General features: G+C 38.9%; 1 protein-coding gene across 1 annotated transcript in view; it reads left to right on the top strand.

Annotated features, from left to right (window-relative positions):
- The window catches only part of LOC124798415 (exocyst complex component 2), a 129,486-nt gene extending 113,774 nt beyond the window's left edge, over positions 1-15,712 (top strand). Inside the window, exons 16-18 of the mRNA XM_047261812.1 lie at positions 6,309-6,659; positions 12,844-12,903; positions 13,024-15,712. Coding sequence (XP_047117768.1) covers positions 6,309-6,659; positions 12,844-12,903; positions 13,024-13,120 — 508 coding nt within the window. The 3' untranslated portion in view covers positions 13,121-15,712. The remainder of the gene's footprint in view (positions 1-6,308; positions 6,660-12,843; positions 12,904-13,023) is intronic.
- The last annotated feature ends 1,158 nt before the right edge of the window (positions 15,713-16,870 follow it).

A 16,870-nucleotide genomic window follows, 5' to 3' on the forward strand; every position in this document is an offset into this window, starting at 1 on the left:
TTCGAAGAAGAATTAAATGGTGAGAGCTATGTAGATGATGACCCAAAGAAGATGATCGGCTGCACACACAACGTATGAGTCAACTGGAAGAGATATGTGAGTCGTGCAACCCAACACAGCACTGTCTCTTGTCGTCTAAGAAAGCGTTAGACAAGGAATCACTCCCTGCAGCTGTTCACCCCAGTGGGCCCTTATTTGTAAGTAATCAGCGAAAAAGTTTTGGACTTTCACATGATAATCCATAGCATTAAAAGTGGTGGCAATTAACAGTCTGGCTGCACTGTGCAATGGTTAAGGTAATGACTTCAAATACAAAAAGTTGTCGGTTTGAATCTTGCCAGGTACATTGAATTTCTTTATTTTTAAATCTTTATTGAAATGACTTTGATCATTATTTTTATTCAATTTATTAGTTTAAATGTAATTTTTTCTATTCATTTATCATGTTTATTAGTCATTGTATGAATGCATCATTTTCTCTCATTTTTCTTCCCATCAGTCTGTTTCCACATGGGCTATGTATTCATGTGATTTTGAGTATTATGTATTAAATTTAATTGCTTCCATTTTGTTATTTGACATTTTCGTCATGTTATCATGTTCATTGTTTCTGTTTCTCATTTTGCTTGAATTTTGTGTCCCTGGCTTAATTTAAATCATCTTCCATGTTTTTGTCTGTAATGGAACAAGAATTTGTTTTAGTTTCCATGATGACTGCAATCCAAAAAAATGTACATCTTGTAACGAAAAATACATTCTTGACACCATTGCATGGTGATGTAAATAGATTATTTCATATTTCATTTTTAACCAACAGATCGGCATTTTCAAATGTTTAAACATTATGATAAATAAATAAAAATAATTAGATTCACATTCACAAAGATTTCAAGTTGAAAAAGAATGATGGGAAGGACAAATAAGAGCCATTGAAGAAGTTAATAAGTTGATGAAAATGATGTGACAAAGAAATACAAATAAAAGAAACAGCATGTGAACCAGTTAATTGAATAAAAATAACGATCAAAGTCATTTCGATAAATAAACAGATTTCATTGTATCTGACAAGATTCAAACCGACAACCTTAACCGTGGTGCTATTCAACCAGCTCATTAGTTGTTACCAGTTGTAAAGCTGGAGAGCACTATGCAACATTCAGAATTTTTTTTCTTTGATTGCTCGCAAATGAGGGCTCACCAGGTCCATGGTTGCAGGGTGCAATTCCTTGGACCTTCACATACATCACCATATAAAGTGTTTCAAAAAGTCGATCCCACCGCTGGGGATGTGAACAACATATACTGATAAACAAATGATAACAGTTTCAGAAAAATTGGAGTTTTATTAAGGATAAAGAGCTTCACAAATTTTGCAAGTCCGTAATGCATTTGTCCCTCTCTGGCTCTTATCCAACCAGTTATTCAGCATGACGTTGATTTATAGAATTGCTGGATGTCCTCCTGAGGGATATCATGACCAATTATGTCCAATTGGTGCATTAGATTGTCAAAAATCCCAAGCTTGTTGGAGGACCCTACCCATAATGCTCCAAATGATCTCAATTCGGGAGAGATTCGGTGATCTTGCTGGCCGAAGAAGGGCTTGGCAAGCACGAAGACGAGCTACAGAAACTCTCACTGTCTGCGAGTGGGCATTATCTTGCTGAAATGTAAGCCCAAGATGGCTTGCCATGAGGGCAACAAAACAGGTTATAGAATATTGTCAGCATACCTTGTGCTGTAAGAGTGCTGCAGATGACAACCAAAGGGGTCAAGGGGTCTTGCTATGAAAAGAAATGTTGTCCCAGATCACCACTCCCGACTGTCAGGCTGTACGGCAGGCAACAGTCAGGATGGTACCCCACCACTGTCCGGGGCATCTCCAGACATTCGAATTGAGCCCCGCTGACCAGTGAAGATGTGTCTGGAGATGCCTCGGTCAGCGGAGGGATACCAACCTGACTGTAGCGCATTATATGGCCTGACAACCAGGATTTTATATTCTGGGCTGCAGTTTCTTTTCATAGCAGCACCCCTTTGATTGTCATTTGCGGCACCTTTACAGCACAGTGGTATGTTGACAATATTCTACGCCCTGTTTTGTTGCCACTCATGGCAAGTCATCTTGGACTTAAATTTCAGCAAGATAATGCATACGCACACAGGGCAAGAGATTCTGTTTCTCATTGTTGTGCTTGCAAAACTTTACCTTGGCCAGCAAGACCTCTCCCCAATTGAAAACATTTGGAGCATTATGGGCAAGGGGACTGATGACCATAGTGCTCAGAGCCATTTGAACCATTATGGGCAGAGCCCTCCAACTAGCTTGGGATTTTGACAATCTAATGCACCAATTGGATAGAATTTGGCACGATGTTCCTCAGGAGAACTGCCAACAACTCTGTCATTCAATGCCAAGTCAAATAACTGCTTGCTTAAGGGCCAGAGATGGACCAAGACATTATTGACTTATTCATTTTGTGAAACTCTTTCTCATGAATAAATCATTCCTTTTCTGAAATTGTAATAATTTGTTCATCTGTACTTGTTCATGACATCATCCCAGATGGATAATCCCTTCATGGTGCATTTTTTCTTTTTCCCTAAGAGTGTATTTTATTGTGTCTTTCATTTAATTTTGATGCTAAATTGGAGTATTGTGTTATACACCCAATACTACTTTAATTATTGATTTTTTTTAAAATTTTGTGTTCATGCATCTTTAGCACAAACATTTCATTATTCTTTACTCCACTTCCTACTAGAACTTATTTCACAATGACAGGATACTTCCCGGGACTGGATCAGACTCTGAATGTGGCTCTTCAGCAGGGATACGACTTCCTCGAATCCTGCCCCGAAATGAGATCCATCCTTCATGAAATCCTCCCCACTCCACCAAGAGTGTCTTTCCGCCGTCCACCTAACCTTCATAACCTCTTGGTTCATCCCTATGAAATCCCCAAACCACCTTCCCTACCCTCTGGCTCCTACCCTTGTAACTGCCCCCGGTGTAAAACCTGTCCCACGCACCCTCCCACCACCACCTACTCCAGTCCTGTAAACTGGAAGGTGTACACTATCAAAGGCAGAGCCACGTGTGAAAGCACTCACGTGATTTACCAACTGACCTGCCTACACTGTGAAGCTTTCTATGTGGGAATGACCAACAACAAACTGTCCATTCGCATGAATGGACACAGGCAGACAGTGTTTGTTGGTAATGAGGATCACCCTGTGGCTAAACATGCCTTGGTGCACGGCCAGCACATCTTGGCACAGTGTTACACCGTCTGGGTTATCTGGATACTTCCCACTAATGCCAACCTATCAGAACTCCGGAGATGGGAACTTGCCCTTCATTATATCCTCTCTTCCCGTTATCCACCAGGCCTCAACCTCCGCTAATTTCAAGTTGCCGCCGCTCGTACCTCACCTGTCATTCAACAACATCTTTGCCTCTGCACTTCCGCCTCGACTGACATCTCTGCCCAAACTCTTTGCCTTTAAATATGTCTGCTTGTGTCTGTATATGTGTGGATGGATATGAGTGTGTGTGTGTGTGTGTGTGTGTGTGTGTGTGTGTACGCGAGTGTATACCTGTCGTTTTTTCCCCCCTAAGGCAAGTCTTTCCGCTTCCGGGATTGGAATGACTCCTCACCCTATTCCTTAAAACCCATATCCTTTCGTCTTTCCCTCTCCTTCCCTCTTTCCTGATGAAGCAACCATTTGTTGCGAAAGCTTGAATTTTGTATGTATGTTTGCGTTTGTTTGTGTGTCTATCGACCAGCCAGCACCTTCGTTTGGTAAGTCACATCATCTTTGTTTTTAGATATATTTTTCCCATGTGGAATGTTTCCCTCTATATAAAGATGCTGTTACTTACCAAACAAAAGTGTTGGTATGTTGATAGGAGACAATAAAAAACACACAAACACACACACAAATTTCAAGCTTTCGCAACCCAAGGTTGCTTCGTCAGGAAAGAGGGCAGGAAAGGGAAAGACGAAAGGATGTGGGTTTTAAGGGAGAGGGTAAGGAGTCATTCCAATCCCGGGAGCGGAAAGACTTACCTTAGGGGGAAAAAGGGACAGGTATACACTTGCGCGCGCACGCGCGCGCCCACACACACACACACACACACACACACACACACACATCCATCCGCACATATACAGACACAAGCAGACATTGTAAAGGCCTTTACAATGTCTGCTTGTGTCTGTATATGTGCGGATGGATGTGTGTGTGTGTGTGTGTGTGTGTGTGTGTGTGTGTGTGTGTGTGTGTGTGTGTGTGTGTGTGTGTGTGCGCGTGAGTGTATACCTGTCCCTTTTTCCCCCTAAGGTAAGTCTTTCCACTCCCGGGATTGGAATGACTCCTTACCCTCTCCCTTAAAACCCACATCCTTTCGTCTTTCCCTCTCCTTCCCTCTTTCCTGACGAAGCAACCTTGGGTTGCGAAAGCTTGAAATTTGCGTGTGTGTTTGTGTGTTTTTTATTGTCTCCTATCAACATACCAATGCTCACGTTTCATAAGTAACGGCATCTTTATTTCACACAAAATTCAAGCTTTTGCAACCCACGGTTGTGTGTGGGTGGGTGGGAGAGAGAGAGTGGGGGGGGGGGGGGGGGGCAGGGCAGTCTATGTGCGTAGTTAATTTCTCCTGGAACAATGTAACTTTAACTCCAAGGAAGGACATTGCTTGAAAACTTTGCAGCATTTTCAGTCTAATATTCCATCATTTTTTGGGAGTTCAACTGGGATATTATTAACTGTTGTACTGATCAAGAGATGGAATATTCGGTCTGCCTGGAAAACTTCAAGAAATACACATTCAATTTTGTTCAAGTGCCTATTGGCTGCTTAGTGTTTCATCTCATGTGGTTGGTTTTCTTTATTTCTTCTCTTGTATTAAATATCTTTCTCACATTCTGTATTTGTTTTAATTGTTTGTTTGATTGTGTCCTTTGCTGTTGAACATTTAGAAAAATGTGCAACAGAGAATATAAAAGATGGCAGTGTACTATTTGTGGGATAAGGGAGATGAGGAGAAACTGCTGAGCCAAACTCTTCAAAGCCTATGTTTTTTTTGTACTTGGGGGGGGGGGGGGGTGCGCTTGGGAGTGCATTATTGCACTGCCGTGGCACCTGAGCAGTCGACTTGGTTGATGCTCTTGGATAGCTGCTACAAGTTGTCTCAGTGGCTAAAAGTAAATGTCAGCTGGGTTGGTTATATTTTTTGGATAGAATTTGTAGAGTACGTGCCCATCTTGACATCAGCCAGTGTTAGTATTGTGTTCTGCAAATGTCCTGAAACATTTGCATGATTTACTGTCTTCTCTTTTATTCATTATAACTAAAATTATTGAATTATATTCTCAGAGTCATTTTTTTGTGTTTGTGTATGTGACAGTCATCTTTTGTCTTCACTTGCTTGTCCTGAGGAAAATGATTAGTGGTGTTACAGAGCACACAGAATTGTTTATTTTCTGATGATGTGTACTGTTTCACTTAAAACCTAGGGAAGCGCACAATCGATTTCAAAGTGTTATCCGTGGAATGCAAGTACCAGCTGGATTGTGACATATGTGATAATTCTCTGATTGACTAATATGATATTGTATGGTACTTCACATGTATCACAGAGACTTGGTGATTAAATTTTCTTATCATTCATTTTAAAAAACACTGTTTGAAATATTCCTCAGTATGCTTTTACTTAAAATATTCTCTATAAATAATAAATATAAGGAACTGTCAGCCTCGATTGTGGTAATGAAACAGTTACCTAGGTTTCAGCCCAAATAATTGAGCCTTCTTCATAAGATATACCTGAATCTGACTCTGGAAAAAAATGCATATCACAAACCAATCTTCCAGCTATGTATTTGAGGTATCATTGTTCAAAAAAGTATGCCGACTTCTTTCAACTGTAGATTGTTCAACGCGTGACAAGGACAGTACCTCCACTACTCCTCTTCTACTTTTTCAAATTTGAGAGACTGTCATGTGACTTTAGACTGACCATTACTGGGAAAGAAAATATTGTGTGTACAGTTTAGTGATAACTCTAGGTTCAGATCTTCCACCAGTGAAAATTTGTAAATTGTCAGGAAGGAATGTACAGGTTATTGGTATTTGTAAGGCAGTCTCTTTATATGAAATAGCTCTTCAACGAACTGTTGACGTGGAAAAAAAATTGATGTATTGCTGTTCCAAACTGTGATGATATTATATTTATAGAACACACTTCAGTAATCATATGTTTATTATGACTTTCTTAATGTGTTTTCTTTTACTTACAGACATGTGCTGGAAGTATATCTAGAGCAGAAAAGTGATCCGCTGGTAGGAACTGTGGAACCATCTATGTACCTGGGTCGCTTTGACTGGGATACAACTCTCAAGCCAGTGGACATAAGACCCTACGCGAAGGAGGTGATAGCAAATGTAACTGCAGTTCACGCGGAGGTACAACGCGTGTCGCCAGGCCTCGTACACCGCGTACTGTCACAGATTGTTGAAACTGTTGCGGAGGAGCTTGCTCGACTTATGAGTTGTGTGGCTCGCTTCAGCCTGCAGGGAAACCAGCAGGCTCGTGCAGATATAAGGGCAGTGCAGGAAGCTTTGCGCTTCTACACGACCCCTACAGCTCAGTAAGTGGCTTTTCAGAACCCTTCCTTACCACTCTGTCTTAATGCACAGGTTATCACATCAAACTGTGCCGTCTGCAAGTATTATATATTTTTGATGTGACAAGAAAATGGTCTCAGACAAAGTTTTTTTGACTTCACATTATGTTACCAAAAATCACTTGTATGGCATATTCAATGACTAGCATTTTTTTGAAATGGTACTAGAGTTTTTTTGCCAGAATTACATATCTGTATTATAATATACGACATTAACATAACACAAGACTTAAAGTAAACCAAAACTGAGGCGTATACAAAATTTACTGTCCTGATTGTAAGCCTGGAATCTTAAAACACAGTACAAGGAACATATGGGAATAACTCATTTGATTGGACTGGTTGATTCATTCATTCATTCATTCACATTCATTTGTAGACAGATTTCTTTGCGTGAATATCATGATTACACTTGCAAGTATACATTATTTACATCATAAATAAACAATTTAGCCAATACAGAAACATCACCAGTGACATTTACAACTGCTCAAGAGTTACACATCAGTTATTTCACTGCATGGTATAATTCACAAGCTATATATGTACATTGATTACCACAGTGTAAAGTTCCGCTGTACCGAAGCCACAGTTTGGTAGTTTCGTCACAGTACATAAATGACATAGTAAATGGTAGGGTTACTGGTAGTATTGGTATCATTGGCGGGGAAAGAAATTTAAACGAATGTGTGACAGAGAAATTGTGAGCCAATGATGTCTCATTGTTTTTTGTTTGTTTGTTTTGCACATAAGTAGAACCACACATCCTTCATTGTTAGTCCATCGTGTATTTTATATCCTTACCAAATGTAAATTGCACTTTATGAATAACAAAAACTAGTTGATGGTGTAATTGCTATTCTTTTATGCACAAACATAAAAAATCTATATAATTGTTGTTATTTTGTACCTGATAAAACAATCTTCATCAGGATCAAAGGCAAGAGTTTCCTGTTAATACAGATAAGTGCATAAGTTGCTTATGAATAACAGAAAAATTTTCTGTGCAAGATCAATGAAGTATTGAACTGATGTTACAAATCAACAATTTTCTTGTAAAAGCTGAGTCAAAGAAATATCCGGTAGGTAAGCAACACACATAATGCACAGGTAACACGATCATGATCTTAACTGACCATGGATACTAAGAAAACTGCTGTTGTCTACACTTACTTGTGATAGTCTATGATAGCCTACGGTAGTTTTGCAACTCTACTACACACACACACACACACACACACATTGTGCTCTGTGGGTAATTTGTTATTGATCAGACTGAATGTCTATTTGTAATAGTCACAAGCTTGATGCTGTAAACTCCTGAAGTGAGTTAAGACTATTACATGGTAAATATGTTTTTATACACTTACTTGTGATAGTCTATGATAGCCTACGGTAGTTTTGCAACTCTACTACACACACACACACACACACACACACACACACACATTGTGCTCTGTGGGTAATTTGTTATTGATCAGACTGAATGTCTATTTGTAATAGTCACAAGCTTGATGCTGTAAACTCCTGAAGTGAGTTAAGACTATTACATGGTAAATATGTTTTAAGGCTTTTTAAAACTGTTATAGTCCCTCTGTCATTGATATCTTTTGCCAGTTAATTACACAACTGTCAGATAAAATATACTTGCTTGGGTCCGAACTTCGTTTATAGTTAAATGTAAGAAAGAACTACCATATTTGAGTGAATATAGGCTGCACTTTTTTTTCCCTGGATTTTGGCTTGAAAAATCATGGTGCAGACTATAATCAAGATTCTCTCCCACTGCCCCCCTCCTAAATATCATAAATCATCATTTTAAAAATGACATGTTCATGTATCTTGTGGGTTGAAGTTAACACCATTGGAAGTTACTGCAGTTACTTTGTAAACCATCCAAGACTCCAGAAGAAAATAGCAGAAAAACTTATACCTTATGTACAAATACAGTAGTTATTCTTGTGAAAAGAGAAAAGCAACTTGTTTTCACAAAACTGCACCAGTCACTTCCCACCTTCTCAGTATTGCCAGCATCTGGTTCTTCATCATTGCTAGATGATCCAGAATACTGCTTAGAGTCACTACCACAAAGAATGTCATTTTAATTTCCATCAACATTATTGGAAATTGCATTGACTGCCAAGCAGCTAAAATGCAAGGGAAGACTAATGACACAGGCACACATTGCAAATGGCCTCCTGGCATTGAAGTTGCTTTGTTCCTGATATAATTTCTATAGAAATGCCTTACACTAGCTTTGACTGTATGATTGATTTATACAACCAAAGACAGCAAACACTTGTCAAGGCATCAGGAATAATGACTAGGTCATAGTTTCCTTCTTTCAGGGGCACTGATAACCTCAGTGTTGAGTGCCTGTAAGCTCGAAAAACACACACACACACACACACACACACACACACACACACACCCATCGCTCCATTCAGTTTTTGTTTCACTTGATCTCCAGTGGGCCTATAAAAAACTATCTAACAGGAGAATTGGTTTTGAGCGAAGAAGAGCTCGTGGCCATTTATTTCAGACTGCTTAAATCCAGTCTATGACCAGTTCCTCTGTCAGCCACCCACTGTTGTGAACTCTTACAATAATACCATCTGAGAAGCTTTCTCTCTCGGGGAGAATTTTCTGATTAAAAACTATATATGGTGTCAGTTTTTGTCCATCAGCTATAATGCTCAGCTTCACAGTAAACCACTATTTTTGAGCACCATATGTACGAACACACACTTCGTTCTCCTCCGTTATGTACTGCAGTGCTATTCAGTATATCAGAATAGACTGGCATTTGGTCTACATTCCTTATGTGGGAATGTAAATAAGGATTTTGTCATCAAAGTTGGACCATGGAATGCTGAAAAGATACTCCTGAGGCAGTTGTTGTGTGATTGTAGTTCTGCAATGAAAAGATAGATTATTTCATATTTATTGACAAACCCTGCCATATGAAACTTTGTATTCCAGTATCAAAATGTTTCTTCTATGTGCTATTTTCCAGCCTTCAGTTAGAGTCATTTCTGTTGTAATGGCATATCCACATTTCTGTTTTGAACTACAAGATGAAACAAGTCTTTTTCCTCATCTGGATATTTGAACTTTTGCTCTCAAAATGAACACTGACATTTCGAATTATGTAAGAGTTTCTCTTCACGTGCACACCACCAACAGGGACCAATGACCAAGCAGTTGCCCCCCCCCCCCCCTTTAAACAAACCAGCCAACACCACCAATGAATGGTGTTTTTTTTTTTTTCCCCCAGCATGAAATCTACATCCAGATTCCTTTACCATCATCACTCACAAACTAAATGATCAACTTTTCTCTTGCACTAAGTTTGGAACTTCCCTACATTCTCTCTTAAATTAGTCACTTCACCAGATCTCCCAGTATGCAAAACCAGTCCTGTTCGTGATGAGTCATCCTTTGTAATGACGTATTTGAAGAAGGGGAGGTGAGTGAGGTGAGAGGTGGGGTGCAGGTAAACCGTAAGGGCCTAAAGTGCACAGTTGTTGATATTGAGACCGTAGCGTATATGCATGCACCTGACATCTATGGATCATATGGTGAAACAGCTTTGTCTCCACTGTTGGCCCACATTGTATTTATGAACATTCATGCAAACCTGTCTCACCAGTTTCTCTGATATTTATTTCCAAATGGGTCCAAAACACAAAGCACAACATTATTTGTTCTGCTCTGCTCAATTTTTATGTAGTGTTGACAACATAACTTAATGTCTGCACCATGTACATAGTACTACTAATTCATAATTGGAGGTATATTCACAATTTTTCCTCAACTTCAAGTCCCAGTACATACTTAATGAAAAAGATGATGATGAGGATGATGGAGAGTTGTATATGTGATGCATTTAGCATCTGTTCTTTGTTCTGATTCTAGTTTCTTATTAATTACAAGCTTTACAACTGTCAAAACACTCTATGCTGCTGAAACTTGGTTAAAAAACAAGTCAGACCTCTGTCACTGGTGTTTTGTCTACAAATATGATTTTCACAAACATCAATTTCTCCCACAGCTTTGTGTCATGTCTTTTGGGCCATTATGGTTCTCATTTCTTCAATTCTTTTCCTACTTAAACTTCCTACTGACACCTGCCCTATTGGTGATGAGTCACCCTTCGTTATGCAGGAGCCAAAGAAGGGGACTGCGAGAGATGCAACTCAGAATACTGTCTAATTGAACTTTCTCGTAAATTTGCTAGTGTGGCTTATAGTACAGATTTGCTTTTTGTTGTAATCTGTCAAGAGTTTAACTTCAGCCTATGTTCACACAAATATACAAGATGGAAAGTATTTAAACCGACAAACTCTGGGTGGTTGTAGGGGACATAAAAACAAATACTTTCCCCTAATTTCATTTTTTCCTATGAGGATTATTTAAACCGGTGGCGGCCGTATTACGATCTTCAATTGTTAGAGGGCGTATTATGCTTTAACTTGTAGGGAACTGCTGTCCACCAGTGTAGTAATGCATTGTCTCTGTTTACTAATGGAGCGATACACCTGGAGTGAGTACACTGATGTGGTTGGTGTGTACTACGTAGCACACCACAACAGACGAGCTGCACAGTGGGTTTATCAACAACAATATCCTAATCGCCGTATCCCGCATCATACTACCTTTGCTGCTGTGTACCAACGTCTGCGTGAGACCGGGTCATTTAGCAGATTACCTGGACAGGGACACCATCGCACGGTAAGAACGCTGCAATTTGAGGAAGCTGTTTTGCAGCATGTGGAGTGGGATCCTTCAGTCAGCACTCGTGCAATTGCACATAACATGGGGACGAATCAGACGAATGTAAGAACAGTCCTTCGAGAGCAATTGTTACGTCCATTTCACTTGCAGCGTGTCCACAACATGGAACCAGTTGGTTATCCACCCAGAGCACAGTTTTCGCAGTGGTACCTGAAACAGTGTGAAATGCATCCTACATTTCCATCCTCTGTGGTGTTTACTGATGAAGCAATGCTCGGGAGTAATGGAGTCTTCAACGTGCACAATTCGCATGTTTGGAGTGAGGATAACCCATATGCCACAGTTACTAACGCTCATCAAGTGCGGTTCTTTGTTAATGTGTGGGTCGGTGTTGTTGGGGACTGTTTAATTGGGCCATACCTGCTACCTAGGCCATTAAATGGCAGGCACTATTACAATTTTCTCGCCAGAGCATTGCCAGAATTGCTGGAAGACGTCCCGCTCCCTGCAAGACAACGCATTTGGTTCCAACATGTCAGGGCGCCGGCACATTTCAGTCGTCGTGTGCGTGGATTCCTGGACCAACAGATCCCCGAAACGTGAATTGGCAGAGGTGGTCCTGTACCAAGACCTGCTCAATCCCCAGATATGTCCTCTCTGGACTTTTTTTGTGTGGGGAGAGATGCGCAACCTTGTTTATGCAACGCCTGTTGCATCAGAAGAGGATCTGGTTGCGCGGATAGTAGCAGCAGCAAGAACAAATCAGGATACTCCTGGGGTTTTTGCCCTTGTGAGACAGAACATGATCCGACAGTGTAACCTTTGTTTATGTGTCAATGGAGGCATTTTTGAAAATCTGCTGTAATTGAAATTGGGTTGTGTTAATGTGTTGTATCTTGGTCATAAAAAAATGGAAAAGCGTTTGTTGGTTTAATTAATTTGCCGCCAGAGAAATCTTCCTCTACCGGTTTAAATACTCCTCATAGGAAAAAATGACATTAGGGGAAAATATTTGTTTTGGTGTCCCCTACAACCTCCCAGAGTTTGTCAGTTTAAATACTTTTCACACTGTATGTGGTTTCATGATAATGTATGGAGCTGTTTACCAAGTGTAGCTGCATATTATTATTATTTTTGTTGTTTTAAACTGTATTTTTGAAGTTGTGTTCACTAAGAACTGTGAAAATACCCCACTTATTAAACAGCTCTTTGCAATGGGTCTTCATGTTAGTATTTGTAATTATTCTGATAGCCCTGTTTTGCATTTTGAATACATTGTCTGGCTTCTGAGCATTAATCACACACTTTTTTTACATTTTATTATTTTGTTTATATTGGAGTAATTTTTTAGTTACATGTAGTGTATCCCTGTGTTGGCCATTTCTGTACTGATGTTATGTTTTCACTATAGGGGATTCTTTGAGGAAGCACTGGAAGCAATACCTCCACTAACAAATGCAGCAGACAAGCAGTAAGTAAAAAACCTTGTAGACTTTTCTTTAATATGTAGCTGCTATCTTTATTTTTGTATGAGATGTGAGTTTTTTCTCCAACCATTGAATATCTGTAGATGTGATCTCTTTTTTAACAGGGTTGTTGAAGACATCCTTGCCAAGTTTAGAGTGAACATGCGACTGCAGCTTTTGTGTTTCTGTGATCCAAAGACACAACAGACACAGGTCATTTGATTCTAGCAAGAGGAGGAGACAGCTTTCGGCTGCTCACTCCAGGCCATCCTTTTTCCAGCAGACATTTACTGGGAAACTCCAGTGTAGAACAGAACAGGTACTGGAGAACACGTGCAATATTGTTTGGAATAGTGGACCTTGGTGTTTGTTAAACTTTCCACATGCTAGTAGCTGGAAAGTTCAGTCAGTACATAAGTGGTATTCACAAAGTGAATGTAAAAGTAATAACAATTCTTTTTAAGAAAATGCTCTCTTCATTGTAAGGTGCTGTTAGCGCTGAAATCTGTAGCTCGTGATTCCATTGGCCATTTCTAGCTACTACCAAGTAGGTGCCTAGAATGGTAACTAGTATCAATATATTGTAACATAAGTACTGGAATCAGACTGTGACTTCATTTTATAGAAGCAGTAGGGTTTCCATGCATATGTGTCTGTGCTCCATGTAATATTTTTCTACTGTTGTTGAGAGTCAATTTTTTTTCACAAGTATGTGCTCAAAAGCTTTCACTCACCAGCGAACTCATCATCCTTATGCCTCTCCAGAGTGCTTATAATATATTGCAGTTCATTATACAACAAATACACATACAGCCAATTTGACCGCAAAAGTGTGCTGCCAAGGTGTTTTGCACTCTGGACAGTTTCCTAATACTAGGTAGTAATTTGACATTGTTCTTTGATGCAGTGACATTTCATTATTTTCAGTTTCAAAATTTTATTTAACGTAGTTCTAATACATATTGTATTTCTGAGTGCAAATGCTTTTCAGATTTTCTTTGCTGTAAATATTATAGAAACTTCAGCTTGTAGCATTTTTGTAAAAAGAAAAATAATGTAGTTGTTGTTTGGTGCCAGTTAAGTGCCCTTGGACGTTCTCTTGGGTTCATTCACCGCCGTGGCGGAAGAGATGGTGATAAGAAATGCAGGATACCTTGTAAAATGTGCCTTGTTTTTTATTAACAGTTGTTGTTCTGCCAAGGACTTCATTTGATCTATGAAACTAGACAATACTGAACTTATATACTGTTAACAAGGGCCTGTAACTTCTACTATCATAATATGTACTGTTCTGCAGACTGATATTTGTTCCTCTTGGTTTGTTATTTCATGCTTTTTCCAAACTGGTGTGATTGTTAAGGAAAGTTGGTGGTATTGTTTCTAAGCAGAAACTTATATCAAACTGAAATACCCCACTATTTGTTTCTAGAGCTTTCCTCATTTTCCCCTTGTAAATAAGTTAGTGATCAATACCTTTCAACTTCAGAACTGTAGTCATTGCTCATTATAAAAGCAACACAGATAATATAAATACAGAAAACTTTCATTTGTCAAATGAGATAACAGAAAAGAAATGAATACCTGATTTACTTGTGCCCATAAATACTGTTTTTGAGGCATTAATGTTACTGATAGAACACTTCAGCAAGCTAAAAATGTATAGAAAGTGATTTGCATTATTGACAGTCAATTCGTACTTCTCAGGAAGCTATTGGAGGCAGCTCAGCTGAAAAACCACTTTCATAAATATTGTTATGATGAATGTCAGGATGTATGTGATTGTCATTGTTTGTAGTTGAATGCTATATACTATAGTTGTTTTATCTGGCTGACAGGAGAATCCTAAATGCATCTCAATTTCTAGAGTACAAACAAGTGTAAAGAGCGCATAAGAATCTGTTATCTTCCCATGTTGTATTTTCTTTCATTTACATGTGGTTTTTCCCTTGCTAAGAAATGCCTCTCACTCTTTTTTTGTGTATACTGCCGCTGTAATTTGTGATAGAAATGAAATTTATTGTAGCTTGTAATGAATGAATTGTATAATTACGCTATCTGAGAGGATTCCTCCGAAGGCTGTTTGAAGCTTTAAGACTGGGGTCACTCCATATCCCATCAGAACAGTTTATTTATTATATGTATTAAAGAACATTTATAGCTACACAATAACAATACTTATTCCATTTTTATTTAACTTTGGTTTAACATTAGTACATGTAATTGTGTACAAATAGCCCTAGGCCTTCCAGTTCTATGACATTATCTCAGGATGCTTGTACTGTTTATTTCGTTAGGCTGGAACTAGTTGATATGTAGCATCTGTGTGTATAGTGTGAGGTGTGATGCAAGGTTGCTGTAATGAGCCTTTATACCAAGTATCAGTGTCAGGTATTTCTTAAGTTATCTATTGTTTAGTGTGAATGACAGATGTACAGCTTAAAGAATGTGTGCACACATCAGAGTTATTTATTTTTCAGTTCACCAGTCATTGAATATTTAATTCTCTCATTTTGTGTTCAGAATAAACCATGGATGATGATTCCTTGTACAGTTGTTTATTATTATTATTATTATTACTATTACTCATACACTTGTTTACATGTGAGTTATAAAAAGGCTTTGTGTGTGTGTGTGTGTGTGTGTGTGTGTGTGTGTGTGTGTGTGGTGTGTGTTTGTGTGTGTGTGTGTGTGTGTGTGTGTTGGTTGATTGCCACTTGTTTGAAGAAGAAAAACGAATTAATTGTGATACTGTAGTAGAAATAAAAGAACTTGTTATGAAATTACATTAACTGATAATAAATTATTTTTCAGTAAGCTTAGCTGTGACTTTTTAACAGTCCCTGACCTTTGAAATGAAAATAAATAAGTAAATTGTGGAATGTGCAACGTGTCTAATTATGAAGGTTGAGTAATGTAGTTGTTGACAACAGTGATGCACATAGGCTGCAGTGTTAATGCTACAAAGATACAAGACAGCACATCTGTATTAGGTCTCCAACTGTTGAACAGTAACAAAATATGTGCATATAAAATATCCTAACATATGAATTGATTGAAGACTCAGTATGCTTTTTTTAATGGAGAGTCATTGACAAGGTAGTGTCTGGCATACCAGAGGCAGTCTGATAGAGCCATTGCTGTTCAGATGACACAGATGTGTACTGGGAGGTGACATCATCAGAAACTTGCTTTGAAATGCAGAGAGCCCATGATCAATACCTTGTACTAAGCATGGCAGCTGTCTCTTAAACATAGAGGATCATAATGTGGCAGTTATAAAGAGACTGAGAAATGTGATACCATCTGACTACGCAATCAGCGATCAACAACTGGAATCGATAACAATCTTAAAGTATCTTGATGTATCTGTCCTGAACAATTTATGATTGCACGGCTAGAATTTTGCCATGAGGAAGTTAGGTAAGACACAGTTTTTGGAAGAATACTAAGGAAGTTTAAGTCTCATACAAAAGAGGTTGCTTAAAAACTCTGTGTTCAATCAACTCTTGAGTTCAGTCAGTTACTTTGGGACCCTTGTCAAGTAGGATTAATAGAGGAGATAGAGATAATTCAAAGATGAACAACACAATTACTTCTTCCAGCATTCATCTTGTGTAATGGCTATGGTACTGAACTTAGAGAAGCTAAGGCCCATACAGACAGATACTAAGTCTGTCTTCCCAAGTATCATCCATGAACGGAATCAGAGGGGGGAAAATGAAACTGGTACTATATGCTCCCCTTCACCATATGCCTTACAGTGCCCCCCCCCCCCCCCCCCCCCCAAGGGTCAACTGCAAGGTAAAGATTTAGATTTGCAAGTTGTGTGCCTTTCAGCCCTCTCGATACTCATGCCTATTAATATGTTGAAAGAATAGTAAATGTAATACAAAATGTTGTTTTCATCTACCGTTTTGTTGTTTCTCCATATTTGATCTGGAATATTTACTAAGAAAAATATATTGTTTTATG

Source organism: Schistocerca piceifrons, chromosome 5, assembly GCF_021461385.2.
Source record: "Schistocerca piceifrons isolate TAMUIC-IGC-003096 chromosome 5, iqSchPice1.1, whole genome shotgun sequence".
Classification (NCBI taxonomy): Eukaryota; Metazoa; Arthropoda; class Insecta; order Orthoptera; family Acrididae; genus Schistocerca; species Schistocerca piceifrons.